The 15,765-nt window shown below is 57.8% G+C and overlaps 1 protein-coding gene across 1 annotated transcript; it reads right to left on the bottom strand.

Moving 5' to 3' along the window:
• Positions 1-31: 31 nt before the first annotated feature.
• Positions 32-6,086, bottom strand: GPR37L1 (G protein-coupled receptor 37 like 1). Its single transcript, XM_054648530.2, has 2 exons — positions 5,318-6,086; positions 32-1,324 (listed from the first exon to the last, which is right to left on the bottom strand). Exons 1-2 carry the CDS (start codon positions 5,975-5,977, stop codon positions 512-514), a joined length of 1,473 nt encoding a protein of 490 aa, XP_054504505.2. The 5' UTR covers positions 5,978-6,086; the 3' UTR covers positions 32-511.
• Positions 6,087-15,765: the final 9,679 nt, after the last annotated feature.

Here is a 15,765-nt window from a genome sequence, read left to right as displayed (position 1 = left end):
AGCAGGGCCAGCAGCTGCAAGCACGACGTGCTCTAGGTTACTGGTTTATTGAGCTCATACAGGGCACGGCTTGGATCCGTGGGATATGACCAGTTGGACCTTTTCCTCTTGTGGAGGGGCTGGCAGGAGGGGAGGGGACAGGAAGAGGGCAGTTTGTGTTTGCTGTGTCCTCTGTGAGCCATCATGGTCAGCCTCTGTGGTTTCAGGTGAGACCTTTCCGGCACAACGCCATCTCCAGAGCAGAGCCCCAGGGAGCCCGGCCAGGCAGCCGGGACAGGAGGGTGCTGCTGTCCTCGCTGACCTCTGGGCAGAGGCAAGAGGGTCACCAGGGTAGCCACGGGGACTGGCATTTCAATCCCACCTGCCCAATGCTGGCTTTGAAGCCCACGGCGCAGCCCCCTGAGCCGTCTCTTTCTCTTGTTCCACATCCAGACACGAGTACTAATGGCAGAACAAGGTTTGGTCTTGGGAGGAGGTGGTGAAACGATCGCTACGGCTCCCTGGTAGCACTTTAGCATGGGGTGCCAAGGGCCAGGAGGGGCGGGGGGGTCTCCCGGGGCTTGTCGAAGAAGATGGAGGAGGACATCTCGGTTTTGAGCTTGCTGTCGGCGCTGCTCTCGCTGGAGGAGCTGTCGGGGCCGCAGCCCTCGCAGCAGCAGCAGCAGCAGTCCATGAAGGCCTGGCCCAGGGGACGGCAGAGACACAGGAGCAGGACGGGCGTCACCGAGCACTTGAAGAACAGGAAGAACTGGTTGATGAGGTTGAGCAGATCCAAGGTCTGCTTGGACACGTCGGGGGACATGTAGGCCACCACGATGTTGCAGACGTTCTCAGGGGTGGTGCAGAGCCCGTAGATGACGGTCAGGGCGATGATGGTGCAGTTGAGGTGGCCCTCGGCCTGGCCCTGCTTGGCGCCCCGGCTCTCGCTCTTCTTGTCGGGGCCGCGGACGCGCCGCGTCACCAGCTGGCAGCTGACGGTGAAGAGCACGGGCAGGCAGAAGTAGCAGCCAAAGTACCACCACATGCGGGCATTCTGGTAGGTGAGCACCAGAGAGTAGATGGATTCGGGCAGGTTGGATGAAGGTTTCATGGTGCAGAACTCGGTCACCACGCCGGACACGGGTGATGTGTCCCGTGCCAGCTGCCAGAGCAGGATCTCGGGCACCGAGAGCGTCATGGAGCCCACCCAGATGACGGCCAGCTTGGCGATGATGGACTGGCACTGCTCGATGGGCCGCGTGCTGGCCTGGGGGCTGGTGGCTGCGTGGAACCTGTCGATGCCCAGGGCACACAGGCTGAAGGTGGTGACTCCCAGGGACGAGACCTGGTGAGGGAGGAGGCACAACAGGGACATCACAGGGGGCTTGGCTCTGCCAGGCTCGGGGCAAAACCCTGGCAGAGACGAGAATGTTGACTCCGTGTTTCAGAAGCCTTGATTTATTGTATATATATATATAATATATATAATATATATTATATAATACATAATATATATTATATATTACATTATATATTAATATAATATAATATATAATTATTATTAATTCTAATTTTAATATAATATATATTCTATATATGTTCTATATATATTCTATTTTAATATATATATTCTATATATCTTTTAATATAATATATATAATAAGAGTGATATATATCACTCATATTATATTATATTATATTATATTATATTATATTATATTATATTATATTATATTATATTATATTATATCTATTATAATGTATATAATATAGTATATAATAATATAATCATATAACATATATAATATATATATTATATTAAAACTATACTAAAAGAATAGAAGAAAGGATTTCATCAGAAGGCTAGCTAAGAATAGAAAAGGAATTATAACAGACAGTCCAAGACAGCTGACTGTGATTGGCCATTAATTAGAAACAACCCCATGAGACCAATCCCAGATGCACCTGTTGCATTCCACAGCAGCAGATAACCATTGGTTACATTTTGTTCCTGAGGCCTCTCAGCTTCTCAGGAGAAAAAATCCTAAGGAAAGGATTTTTCATGAACCATGTCTGTGACACCTGGCTACCTAAGACCACCATCCCTCCTTCAAAGGCTGTAGGGAGGTCACAGCCTGTGGCTGCATCCCAGGGTTTGGAGCCACTTTTCTGTGACTCCTGAAAGGATAAAAACGTCCCCTGCCCCTGTAGTGCCTGCCCAGCTCCCTTTTCTGCAGAAGGGAGTTTAGCTGGATGTCTGTCTGTCTGTCCATCCAGCCAAGGTGGGAGCAGCAGGGCTGTCCTTCAGGCTCTTGCTCTGTTCTGGATGGCTCTTGCAGAGCAGGGACCATCACACCCAGAGGCACCAGGGTTCCCAGGGCTCCCAAGGCCTGCCTGGACAGGCCAAGTGAGTTGAAGGCGCTCTTGTCCCAAATCAGCTTGGGGCAATTTCCGCTGCATTGAGAATAGCAAGAAAAACATCCCCTCTGCCAGAGGAGGAGGCCAGGGCAGGGAGAGGATTCGCTGTGGCTCTGGGAGGGCTGGCCAGGACCGACCAGCACTCCCAGCCCCAGAGCTGGGAGCCAAGTCCCACAGCCCTTGGCCAAGATGATGGCAGAGTCACATGCTGGTGTCCCAGTGCTGTGGCCGTTCCTGGCCTCACGAAGCCATCAAACATCAAACCCCGTGCTGAAAGACCTTCCCAGCACTCAGGAAACCTCCCAGGGCTCCACGTGGTGCCCTGGGAACAGCCTGGAACAGCCTGGAACACTGCCCCCCGACCCCCCAGCCTTTTCCTTGGCCCTGGGCTGGTCACTGCAGCAGCTGATGGCCAGAGTGATGCCAGCACTCAGCAGCACCATCAGTTATGCACAGCAGCATCTCCCCAGACACAGAATCAGGACACCAGCCCAGCACCAGCATCCTGCACCCAGCACCACCTCCCAGCTCCTCTGCCCAAAGCACCCAGCACGCTGCACCTGCTCCCTGGCTGGCACCTGCAGCCCTTGGTGCTGCTGTGCTGCTGCCTCTCCCCCCACAGCCTTCCAGGGCTCCCCCATCTCTCCTGGTGCCCTTGGTCCTGCAGAGCTCCCATCTCCAGTGCCCTGGCAGGGATGGCACTGGTGGCATCAGTGCAGCACATCCCTCACACAGCCTGGCCCCAGGAGCCGCTGTAAGCAGCTCTGCTCCCAAAGCCTGGCTGTGTGCCAGAGCACTGAGGGTGCATCTGCTTCCCACGGCATCCATGCAGTGCCTGAGCCATGAGCCCTGGCTCCAGAGAGGTTCCCTCTCCCACCTGACTGCTGGGATTTGGCTCTGGCCTGGCTGTGGCTCCCTGCAGCTCCCCCAGCTGAAGCCCTGGAGCTCTTTCTGCCCATGCTCTGGGGGGCAGGAGGGCAGGGCTGGTGCTGGGGCAGAGCAGGACCCCCACAGCAGGACCTGTGACACACTCATCCTTCTGCAGCACCAACATTCCTGTCCCTTCCTGACTCCTCTGGGCCCAAGCTGTCCCAGGGCACCCTGGTTGGTGCTGCTGAATCCCTGAACCTGCTGGTGCCACCCCCAGGGTTCTCTCAGGGGGACAGGGAGCCCATGAACAGCAGATCTTCCTCAGATCCTCCTTGAAACAGGGTCTGTTTTGGGGACATCACCCTTCCCTGGGACACTGAGCCAGCTTGGACAAACTCCTGCCCCTCTCTGAGTCCACCCAGATGCAGTTGGAAGCCTGAGGTGGTGACAGGGATGGGGCAAACACTCCAGTATAGCGAGAGGATGGGGTGGGACCCCTCTGGAAAGGAGCAATGCCTGTAGGGCAGGGGCACAGGGGCTGCAGGGCTCCCCCAGCAAACACCCCATGCCTGTGCTGGCTTTGGGGCTGTGCAGGTTTGGGGCTGTGCAGGTTTGGGGCTGTGCTCTGTGGGACACCCTGGGCCATCACCCTGCATCCAGAGGAGCCAGGGCCACTGCTGGAGCTTGTGGGGCTGTGCCCAGCCAGGGACCCCTGCACAGGGCAGACCCTGGGCATGGACAGGGGATTGTCACAGGGGACTAACAAGTGATTGTCACAGGGGTCTGTCACAGGGGACTGTCACAGGGGTCTGTCACAGGGGTCTGTCACAGGGGACTGTCACAGGGGTCTGTCACAGGGGTCTGTCACAGGGGACTGTCACAGGGGTCTGTCACAGGGGATTGTCACAGGGGTCTGTCACAGGGCACTGTCACAGGGGTCTGTCACAGGGGTCTGTCACAGGTGACTGTCACAGGGGACTGTCACAGGGGTCTGTCACAGGGGATTGTCACAGGGGTCTGTCACAGGGGACTGTCACAGGGGTCTGTCACAGGGGTCTGTCATAGGGGACTGTCACAGGGGTCTGTCACAGGGGGATTGTCACAGGGGACTGTCACAGGGCACTGTCACAGGGGTCTGTCACAGGGGTCTGTCACAGGGGGATTGTCACAGGGGACTGTCACAGGGCACTGTCACAGGGGTCTGTCACAGGGGACTGTTCTGGGGCCAGCAGGGCATGGAGCAGCTGGGAACACCTGGAGCACTGGGGTGGATGCTCAGGGGAGGGGCAGGTTCTGACCCTGGCTGGTCTGACCAAGCCTGAGGGGTTCTTCAGTGACCTGACCCTGTCTCTGGGCTCTTCCAGGCATTTGCACCCTTTGATAAACGGGGCATTGACCACAGAGAACAGGCAGGTTTGGTCTGTCTGTCCCACCAGGGCACAGAGGGGCACAGCTGGACCCCAAGGTTCCCTCGAGGATGGGAGATGAGCACACTGAGGGTGGTTTCCAGCACCAGCCCAAGTCCTGCCCTCTGGGGCAGTTTTGCTCATTCTGCCATCCCCTGTCCCCACAGTCCCTCTGCCCTCCTCAGTGGGTGCCTGGCTCTCCCTGAGGGCGGCCAACCTGTCACACCTGAGGTGTGAGGACAAACACAGATCTCAGGCTTCCAGACCTCATTCCTGGGCTGTCCCATTCCACCTGCAGCCCCCTGCCTTGGAGCATCCTCAGCAGCCCACAGTGGCCAGTTCCTGGGCCAGCAGGGTGAGTCCCCAGCTTTGGGGTGGGACAGGGACAGATGGAGGGACCCTGCTGACAGGAGTCCCTGTGCTGGCTGCATGGGGTCTGATGGGCTTTTCCCAGCCCTGGCAGCATCGGTGCTGGCTGCAGAGCCAGAGGGGAGGTCACTCTGGGGACTGTCCCTCAACTCCCAATGCCCCATTAGGGGTCTCTGGCTGTCCTCGTGCCAGGCCAGCAGCCCCACAGCTGCCCCAGAGCAAGAGGGCAGAGAGGAGCTGAGTCCTGGATCCCTGGGGCCCTGTGCAGCCCTTACCTCCATGAAGGGCACAATGCGACAGGACACGTCCCCCAGCAGCCTCTTCTTGGTGATCTCGTTGAAGATGACCACGGGCAGGCAGAAGAAGAGGATGAGGAAGTCCCAGAAAGCCAGGCTGGCCAGGATGGAGTTCCAGGCGCTCTTCATGTAGTAGTTGTGCCACACGATGCACATCACGGCCAGGTTGGCCACGATGCCCACGGTGAACACGACGAGGGACAGGAACACGACGGCGTAGGCGCTGTAGGAGCCCTCGGTCACCGGGTACAGGGGGTTGTGCATCTGCAGCCGCCGGTCGGACACGGTGCTGAGGTTGGCTCGGGGCTCGGGCCCGTCCCGCTCCGTGGGGAGCCCCGGCTCGGTGCTGGAGGGCAGCAGGGCCCGGGTGGGCTGCAGGCTGCCGGAGCTGGGCGGCCTCGGGAACTCCACGCGCACGCCGGGCCCGTATTGCTGCACCGCCCGCGAATCCCCCTCCGTGCCCCGCCGCTGCCTCTCCCTGCCCGCCGCCGCCGGGGCTCTGTGCGCAGCCTGCCCGTGCCCGGAGCTGCCCGGGCCATTCCTGCCCCGCATCCCCGCGGCCCCCGGCGCCAGCAGCAGCAGCACCAGCAGCAGCAGCGGCAGCAGCGGCGGTGGCCGTGGCGGTGCTGGCGATGCCATCGTGCCCCGCTCCGAGCGCTCTGCGGCCGGCGCAGCCCCCGCGGCTCCGGGCACCGCCGCTCGCTCCGGCTCCGGCCGCGGCTCTGCGAGCCCGGGCAGCGCTGGGCACGAAAAAGCGGCTGGAGGGGAGCCGAGCCCTCTGCTGGTCACCCACCGCCCGGGAGATGGGACAGCGGCCAGACTGGGCAGGTCCACAGCCCCGATACCCCCAGCATCTGCCTCAGCATCCCCAAACATCCTCAAACCCCTCCCCAACATCCCCCGATACCCCCAGCATCTGCCTCAGCATCCCCAAACAGCCCCCGACATCCCACAACATCCCCCAAACATCCTCAAACCCCTCCCCAGCATCCCCAAACAGCCCCTCAACATTCCCGCCAACATCCCACAGCCTCCCTCAAACATCCTCCAACCTCTCCCCAGCATGCCCACAAATCCCCCAGTATCTTCAAACATTCCCCAATATTCCCCAAAAATTCTCCAACATCCTTTAGCATCCCACCCTGGAATTCCCCATCCTGGAATACCCAGTATTCCCCAACACCCCCAGCTTCCCTCAGCGTCCCCAACATCCCCCAGGATTCTCCAATACTCCACAACAGCTCCAGGCATGTGTGGCCCAGGTGGGCAGGACAGGGCTGCCAGGGCGTTCTGAGTGGGTTTATGGTGGGATGTGGGACATTGCTGGTCAGGACCCAGCACATCCCTCTGGCTGTCCTCAGCAGCCCAGACCCCTGCCAGGGGGCTCAGAGACCCTGGCACAGAGCCCAAGATGCCCCTGTGGGTTTGATTATGACCCATGGAGCAAATTACCAACCTTAGATGAAGATCTGCAAGCCACAACAGTTTAGGTAGAATAATAGTGAATCTATCACAGGGTGGAAAAGTAGATTTTAGGGTTTTTGGTATGGGGGTTCAGGAGGCAAGATGGAGGGAACTGGGCATGTCCAGCCTTTCTCCTTCTTCTTCTTGGCCTCCATCTTCTGCTGTGATGTTGGCACTTTGGGATTGGTTTAGAGTAGAAGCTCACTGTCTAACATAGGTGATAGGTATTGGAAAGTAATTGTAAATATTGTACAGGTAGTTTTTAGTATAAAGACATAACCCTGCCCTGGGGGCAGGCAGAGTGCCTGGAACTGCCCTGCTGGATGGACCTTGGCTGGGCAGGAGAAAATATTTTATAGATAAGAAACAATAAACAACCTTGAGACTGAGAAATGAAGAGCTCTGACTCCTTCTTCGAGCACCAGGCTGGGAAAAGAGACTTTCCAACTTTTCTTGGGGTCACTGTGAGCAGCGAGAGATCCCAACAGCTGCTGCCAGCTTTGGTGTGGGATGGCCCCGTGCTCTGCCCTGTGCTCAGCTGGCCCTGGGTGCTGGCACCACAGCTGGGCTGACACAGACTCGGGGCTGGGGGCACAGGAGGAGCGAGTGCCCCCAGGTCAGAGGCTCAGTGAAGCACAAGCCCCTCCTCAGCTCTGCCCTGGGCTGTTCCCAGTGTGTGTCACAGGGAGGGTCAGCCAGGGCTCAGCTCTGCCCGAGGTGTCTCCCTCCTCATGATGCCTCAGGTTTTGGCTTTTCTGTTTTTCAGATTCTGTGCTGCTTTAGTGTGTGGGTCTGGGCTTCATATTATGGGATGCTGAGCTCTGTGCACAGAGTAGGGAGAGAAAACAATTCCTGCTCCAGCTGGGCACCAAGGACAAATGATCCAAATCTCAGGCCCAAGAGCACAAACAACGTGGAATGAAGAGAGAAAAGCAAGAAGGATGGGACTTGATAGGCTAAAGCTGGAATTGGACAATTAACTCCAATATGCAAATGGACCAGAACTTATAAAAGTGAGAGACCCCATGAGCTGTCATCCATTTTGGGACCATTTGGGCTCACCTGGGCTGTAGCCCTGGCTGGTGTTGGAATACAAGCCCCTCAGGGCACAGGCCTGGAGGGAAATCCAAGCACAAGGATTGAACTGAAAGCCCTGGAGAAACTGAGATATATAAAGCTACAAAGTGAAATAGAAATACAGATTTAGAATATAGATTTTAGCTTTTAGTAGAAACTTACCCTAAGTGCCTTGAGTATTTAAAAAACTGCAATAGAGAACAAAAGCTTTTTTGTCTTTAGGCACAATTCTACCATAGTAGTGGCATTTCTATGAGGTTGCTTTGCCCCAGATAAAATGTAAATTGCTGGGCTCTTGTGCTGCCCAAGGTGGATCCATTGAGGCCCCCTAATAAATCCCTACTTTATTCTTTAGCTCTGTCCAGCCTCTGTTCTAGCTCAGCCTTCACCAGGCATCACTCACACTCCTTCTGCAGCCACGTGCTGCTCTCTGACTCTCAAATCCTCTGAGTTTTGAGCACCATTTGGAAATTCTCATGAGAAAAGGGGGATTTTGGCTCCTGCTGGGCTCTACAGGAGCAGACTGGCAATGCCCAAGGTCTGGCCTGCAGCCTCAGAGGGATCACTGGCCTGAGGAAGAACAGCCCAGCCTGAGCTCCCTGACAGCCAAGGATCTCACAGGGCTCCTGTGAGCTTCAGGTGCCTGTGGATGTGACAGTCTGGTCACAGAGAGAAAGCCACATAAGCCTTCCCATGAATTGGTCTGGGAAGTTTTAGGGAGGCAAAGAATGGTAAACAAATGATGAACAATCTGCAGCTGGTGTTTTGAATAAGTTGTTTTTCTGGTGAGGAGTTTACCAAAGGGTGGTTCCTTAATCAACCAACTGGGTTACAGGTGTTATTGAGAAGCAGCCAGGTTCTGGGTGAACAATGTTGGTTATAAATATCATGAGACTGTAATAAAGATGCCTTTTTAGCCCTCTGATAGTGGATGGAGTGTGTCACTATCCCCACTGCTGACTCAAAGGTGACAGGCTGCAAGGATTCCAGGGAATCTGTAAAAGCTCACGTGAGTACCTCAGGGTTCATGAGTGCTCTGCCCTTGGCCCACTGCCCTACACCTGAAATGATCCAATCACCTTCCTCAGGGGAGAAAAATGCCCCAAAGAGCTGAAGTTTGTCCAGTTTGAATGGGGCACAGCGCTGTGCCCAGGGTGGGGGTGCCAGCAGAGTCAGGGCATGGGCAGCTTGGCCAGCCAAGCACAGAATGGGTTAACTGAAGGATGAATACCTTGAACTGCTCCTCAGCAACCCCCAGTGCTGCCCCAGCTCCCTCTGCAAAGCTCAGGCAGGAGAGATGGGGGCCCCAGTGCCCACACCAGGCTCAGGGGTGATGCCCCTGCACCTTGGCCAGGCCTGGGCAGAGCCCACGCTGTGCCAGGGGCCAGGATGGGCACTTGGCAGCTCCAACACCCCTGAACACCCTCCAACATGGCCCAGCTTCCCCCCAAAATCTCCAGCAGCACCCTAACATCCCCCAGCACCCCCAGCACCCCCAGATTGCTGAGCAGGGGATGAGCAGGGGATGAGCAAGGCCGGGGGCAGGAGAGGAGCAGGATGAGCAGCTCCATCCCTCCCTCCCTCGCTCAGTGCCTCATCAGCTCGGAGGAGGGAGCCCTTGGAGCGCTGCTCCTGCCAGGTGCTGGCAGCCAGGTGCTCTGCAGGAGCTGAGCTATTTTTATTTTTTTATTTTTAGTTTCATTCCGTGGCATTGCACAAGGGCCAGGCGTTGTCACGGAGCTGCCTGGAGACAGCAGGAGAGGTCACTGGGGCAAGGTGACACTGCAGTGGCACAGGGGTGACCTCAGGCTGGCTCTGGATCCCACAGAATCCCTGCCCAAGCTGCCCCTTTGAGATCCTCCCCTTCCTTCCCTCCCTGTTTCCAGGGGCTCACAGGGAGGGTCCCTGGCTGTCACCAGCTGGCCCAGAGAGCAGCCCTGGGCCCTGCCTGGCAATGGCACATTTATCTTCTCCAGCTGCATTCACTCAGGCTGGGACTGTTTCCTGGGAGAGGAGAGGGTGTTTGCAGATGTCTCCTGGGAGGGGCCTCACAGAGTCCAAATATTCCACTGGGACCCAGGAGAGGATCTTTCCTCCATGCCCCCTTCCAGGTATTTCATTCAGCCCTCTGTGTTTTGGACAAGTCTGCGTAAAAATCATACATTACCAACATCCCCCCACGTTGTGGCCCACAGGGACACCCCCAGCAGCACATTCCAAACCAGGAACACATTCCAAACTCTCTGATGGAAGAGGGACACAGGTCAGGAGAGTTCCTGAGCCTGCACTGCACCACACCAACAGACTGCCCCATCCTGGGGCTCATTCAGCTGTTCCTCGGGGACAGGAGAGCTCTGCTGCAGCCAAGGGCAGCTGTAAAACCACCTGGGGATCTGCAAAACCACCTGGGAATGTGTAAAACCACCTGGGGATCTGTAAAACCACCTGGGGATCTGTAAAACCACCTGGGGATCTTCAAAATTACCTGGGGATCTTCAAAACTACCTGGGAATCTGTAAAACCACCTGGGAATGTGTAAAACCACCTGGGGATTTGCAAAGCTACCTGGGGATCTTCAAAACTACCTGGGATCTGTAAAACCACTTGGGAATCTGTAAAACCACCTGAGGATCTGCAAAACCACCTGGGAATGTGTAAAACCACCTGGGGATCTGTAAAACCACCTGGGGATCTGTAAAACCACCTGGGAATGTGTAAAACCACCTGGGGATCTGCAAAACTACCTGGGATCTGTAAAACCACTTGGGAATCTGTAAAACCACCTGGGGATCTGTAAAGCCACCTGGAAATGTGTAAAACCACCTGGGAATCTGTAAAACCACCTGGGGATCTGTAAAACCACCTGGGGATCTGTAAAACCACCTGGGGATCTGCAAAACCATCTCGGAATCTGCAAAACAACCTGGGGATCTGCAAAACCACCTGGGGATCTGTTTCACCCCATGCCCCCATGCCCATGTGCCCCCACAGCTCCCCAGGTGCTGGAACAGGGACACGTCTGATCCATGGTGGGAGTACAATGAGGGTACAGCACCAGGACACCAGGGGCACTGGGTGGGCACTGCTGGGACCCCCAGCTCTCTGATGAGTTCCTCAGAGTCCCTCCTTGCCCTGCAGGGAGCCCCTGGGCTCTCCTGCTCCAGCATCTCCCTCCTGCAGGAGCCCAGTGGGGTGAGCTGTGTGTGGTGCCTCTGCCACTGCTCACTGAGCTGGGAGATTCTGGGGGAAAGGAGAGTTTCTCCTGGGAATTTCTGGGGGAAAGGAGAGTTTCTCCTGGGAATTTCTGGGGGAAAGGAGAGTTTCTCCTGGGAATTTCTGGGGGAAAGGAGAGTTTCTCCTGGGAATTTCTGGGGAAAGGAGAGTTTCTCCTGGAATTTCTGGGGGAAAGGAGAGTTTCTCCTGGGAATTTCTGGGGAAAGGAGAGTTTCTCCTGGAATTTCTGGGGGAAAGGAGAGTTCCTCCAGGCCATTTGCTCCAAACCAAGCCCAGAAGAATGGCTGAGATGGAGAAAGCTTGAAAGGCTGGGTGGAAATAAGGTAGCAGTGACTGCAAGGGTGATGGTGGTGCTGAGATGGGCATTGGGGATGGGCAGGGGATGGCAGGGGATGGGCAGAGGATGGGCAGGGGATGGGCAGGGGATGGGCAGGGGATGGGCAGAGGATGGGCAGGGGATGGGCAGGGGATGGGCAGGGGATGTGCAGGGGATGTGCAGGGGATGGGCAGGGCATGGGCAGGGCATGGGCAGGGGATGGGCAGGGGATGGCAGTGGAGATGGGCAGGGGATGGGCAGTGGGTATGTGCAGGGGATGGCAGTGGGGATGGCAGTGGATGGGCAGGGGATGTGCAGGGGATGGGCAGGATGGGCAGGGGATGGGCAGGGGATGGGCAGGGGATGTGCAGGGGATGGGCAGGGGATGGGCAGGGGATGGGCAGGGGATGGGCAGGGGATGGGCAGGGGATGGCAGGGGATGGACAGTGGGGATGGACAGGGGATGGACAGTGGGGATGGACAGGGGATGTGCAGGGCATGGGCAGGGGATGGGCAGTGGAGATGGGCAGTGGGGATGGGCAGGGGATGGGCAGGGGATGGGCAGGGGATGGGCAGGGGATGTGCAGGGGATGGGCAGGGGATGGGCAGGGGATGGGCAGGGGATGGGCAGGGGATGGCAGGGGATGGACAGTGGGGATGGACAGGGGATGTGCAGGGCATGGGCAGGGGATGGGCAGTGGAGATGGGCAGTGGGGATGGGCAGGGGATGGGCAGGGGATGGGCAGGGGATGGGCAGGGGATGGCAGTGGGGATGGGCAGTGGATGGGCAGGGGATGGCAGGGGATGGGCAGGGGATGGCAGTGGAGATGGGCAGAGGATGGGCAGGGGATGGGCAGGGCATGGGCAGGGCATGGGCAGTGGGGATGGGCAGGGGATGGGCAGGGGATGGGCAGTGGGCATGGGTCCCCTGAGGGCAGATGGAGCTGCCTGTGTGCAGGATGAGGAGCCTCTTTGCCAGGAGCTGACTTTGCCAGTGATGCTGAGCTGCTGGCCTTAGCTGGGATGGCAGCAGGGAGGAGCTGCCCTGTCCCCCAGGCGAGCAGCAGCTGTCACCCTGTCCCTGAGGCTCCTGCCCGTGACCTCAGGCCCCTCTCCGTGTGTCCATCAGGTCACAGAGCATCCTCACTCCGAGCTCTGGGGATGCCAGAGCTGCCCAGCCCCTCTGCCCTTGGCAGAGTCCCTCAGCAGCCCCTGGCAGTGAGAGCAGCCCCAGCACAGCTCAGCCCTCCCAGGGCCCTGCAGGGCTCAGACTCTTTCACCCCTGCTCTGTCCATGAAAACATTTTATTTTTCTTAACTCGGAATCAATGTCAGAACCCCATGAGGCTTCAGCCAGGGCTGCCCCGAGCTCTCTGTGACAGCAGCAGCAGCAGCAGCAGCAGCAGCAGCAGCTGTGTCCCTGTGGCCTGTCCCGGTGGCCCTGCAGAGGTGGCAGAGGGGACCCTGCTGCAGACCCCCGCACTCCCGTGTGAGCTGTCCCACCCTGGCACCTGCCCTGCCGCAGACCCGGGGCACGTGGGGCACACGGAGCCCGTGGGAGGAGGAAAACGTTTCCTTTGTTTCCAGCAAACAGCGGGGCTGCGGGAGCAGGGCAATAACCGGGCTGGGACACGCCTGTTTGCCCAGGAAAGGAGCGAGAGGGCAGGGAGGGGACACAGCAAACACAGAAACACAGACAGGGTGCAGCCGGGCCCGGGCTCAGGCTGCTGCTGCAGGGCTGCAGGCACCACTGAGGGTCCCTCAGGGACTACACCCTGAGGTGCATTTCTGTCATTTGTCCTGCCCAGAAGGACACTGAGGCCAGCCCAGTGTCTGTGCCAGCCCTGTGTCACCGGGGCACAGAGCTGAGCCTGCCCCACACACCCTGGGGGTACCCATCGGTGCCTCCATGGCACTGATCCCAAACACTGGGGGTGTCCCCATGGCACTGATCCCACACTGGGGGTGCCCATCAGTGTCCCCATGGCAATGATCCCACCCTGGGGGTGTCCCCATGGCACTGATCCCAAACACTGGGGGTGTCCCCGTGGCACTGATCCCACACTGGGAGTGCCCATCACTGATCCCACACCCTGGGGGTGCACATCACTGATCCCACACCCTGGCAGTGTCCCCATGGCACTGATCCCACACACTGGGGGTGTCCCTGTGGCAATGATCCCAAACAGTGGGGGTGCCCATCACTGATCCCGCACTGGGGGTGCCCATCACTGATCCCACACCCTGCCAGGCTCCTGGCACAGGAGAGGTGAGCCTGGGGGCTTTCTGCAGAGGCAAGGAGGCAGTCAGAGAAGTTCATCCCCTCAGGGATGAGCCCCAGGCTGTGTCACTGCTCCCTGCAATGGGGCATGGTGTGCCATGGATGTTGGGGCTTTGGGGAGTGAAACACCCTCAGTGTTTGCCCTGCAGACCCCGGTGCCAACCAGGAGCCAGCACAGGCTCTGGATCTGCACTTTCTCCTCCCCTTCTCCTGGAGATGATGAAAAGCTGCTGCTGTCTGACCATGGCACTGCTGGAGTGAGCTCAGAGCCCCCAGGGCCTCTGTGGGATCCTCTGTGGGATCCCAGCCCTGCTCCACGCGTGGGTGTCCCAGGAATCAGTGCTGTAAAGCACAACAGGAACACCCAAACCCATTTCACCGCAGGAAAACCCAAATGACAGAGGGATTTCCCCAGAGCCCCAGCAGGAGGTGAGTTCCCAGGGACAGCCAGGCTCTCCTGGGCTGTGCAGGGAAGAGTTCCCAGCCCTGGAGCAGGGGCTGCACTGCTGCCTGCTCCGGGGCAGCCTCGCTGTTTTCCCAGAGGAACTGAGAACCCACAGCAAGGTCAGCTCAGGCAGAGGCAGCATCTGCACATGGAATTGAACCAGCAATGCTCTGCAAGCAGCAAAAGGCCATTGGGAGAGGCTGTGAGCTCTCCCCTTGGTGGTTCACCTTAAAGCTCCCTGTAAATGTCAGGGAAAAGTCACAAATGCAAAAATGTGACTTGGAGCAAAATACCCCCAAGTATAGAAAATAAACCATCCTCAAGTCCACCACCTTTCTTTTGGGATGAGTATTTGGTTTCTCCATTTGTGTCAATTCAGTCCCTCTGTCTCTAGCAAGAAATCCTTCATTTTTCCCTGCTGTGGGGGATCCTCCTGTTCCCTGTGTGCCCCACTCTGGCCATCCCTCGCTGTGCCCAGGGCCTCCAGAGCTGTGCCAGCTGGGCTTTGGGTGCCAGTGGAGGTGATGTGCTCATTCCCTGTTCTAGCACCACTCTCAGGGTGCTGCAGCATCCCTGGCAGCTCTCAGTGAGCCCCAGCACCTCCTGCAGCCATGGGGGCCCAGCCCTGCTGGCACTGAGGCTCCAGAGAACCCCGGGGAGGCTCTGGGGGAGCTCTGGGGGCAGAGGGGCTGTGCTGGGGCTGCTGCTCAGCCAGTGTGGGCTGGGGGCACCCGTGCTGCACCCCACCTGCTCTGGTACTGGGGGAGCCCCTGTGGGAAGCAGCCTCCCCATGGAGCACGGAGCCAGGCCCGGCTCTGCCCCGCCTGCACTGGGCTCTGAGCAAAGGTCAAGGACGTTTGTGCTTCCAGGAACACTCGTGTGGGAACTCTGTCCTTTGGGAATATTGTAATTTGGGAACTCTGTCCCTTGGGAACACTGTCCTTTGGGAACACTGTCCTTTGGGAACTCTGTAATTCGGGAACACTGTCATTTGTGAATACTGTCCTTTGGGAATATTGTTGTTTGGGAACTCTGTCCTTTCCTTTGTGAACACTGTAATTTGGGAACACTGTCCTTTCCTTTGGGAACACTGTCCTTTAAGATCACTGTCCTTTGTGAGTAGTGTCATTTGTGAACACTGTCCTTTGGGAACTCTGTCCTTTCCTTTGGGAACACTGTCCTTTGGGAACACCATCATTTGTGCTTCCTTGGAATGCTGTGAGGTGGAGGTGGTGCAGGGCAGTCTGTGCTTTGTGTGCCCCTCAGGGTAAGGGACACCTCCAATGGCTGTGGGGGCACGGGGGGCACCGGTGTCACACCCTGTGGGAGGGGTCTGTGCCCAGCACCGAGCCAGGTGGGCCCAGAGCTCTGGGAGGGGCCCAGGTGCACCCAGGGGCTCTGTGAGCACCTCAGCCCTGCCTGCAGAGCCTGCCAGCTCCTCGGGTGGTGACCTCAGGTGTCCCAGCTGCAGGGCTCCTATCCACACCTCCAACCCACATTCTTCATCTCCTGAGGGGCCTCTCCTGGCTGTCCCACTTCCAGCCCTCCAACACACAGCTCACCCTCTGCATCCTGCCCAGATCCTGCCCACCCTGCACCCACGGGCAGCCC

Source organism: Agelaius phoeniceus, chromosome 25 (assembly GCF_051311805.1).
Source record: "Agelaius phoeniceus isolate bAgePho1 chromosome 25, bAgePho1.hap1, whole genome shotgun sequence".
Lineage (NCBI taxonomy): Eukaryota > Metazoa > Chordata > Aves > Passeriformes > Icteridae > Agelaius > Agelaius phoeniceus.
The sequence above is the reverse complement of the archived record's forward strand: the minus strand, read 5'-3'. Positions and strand labels throughout refer to the sequence as shown.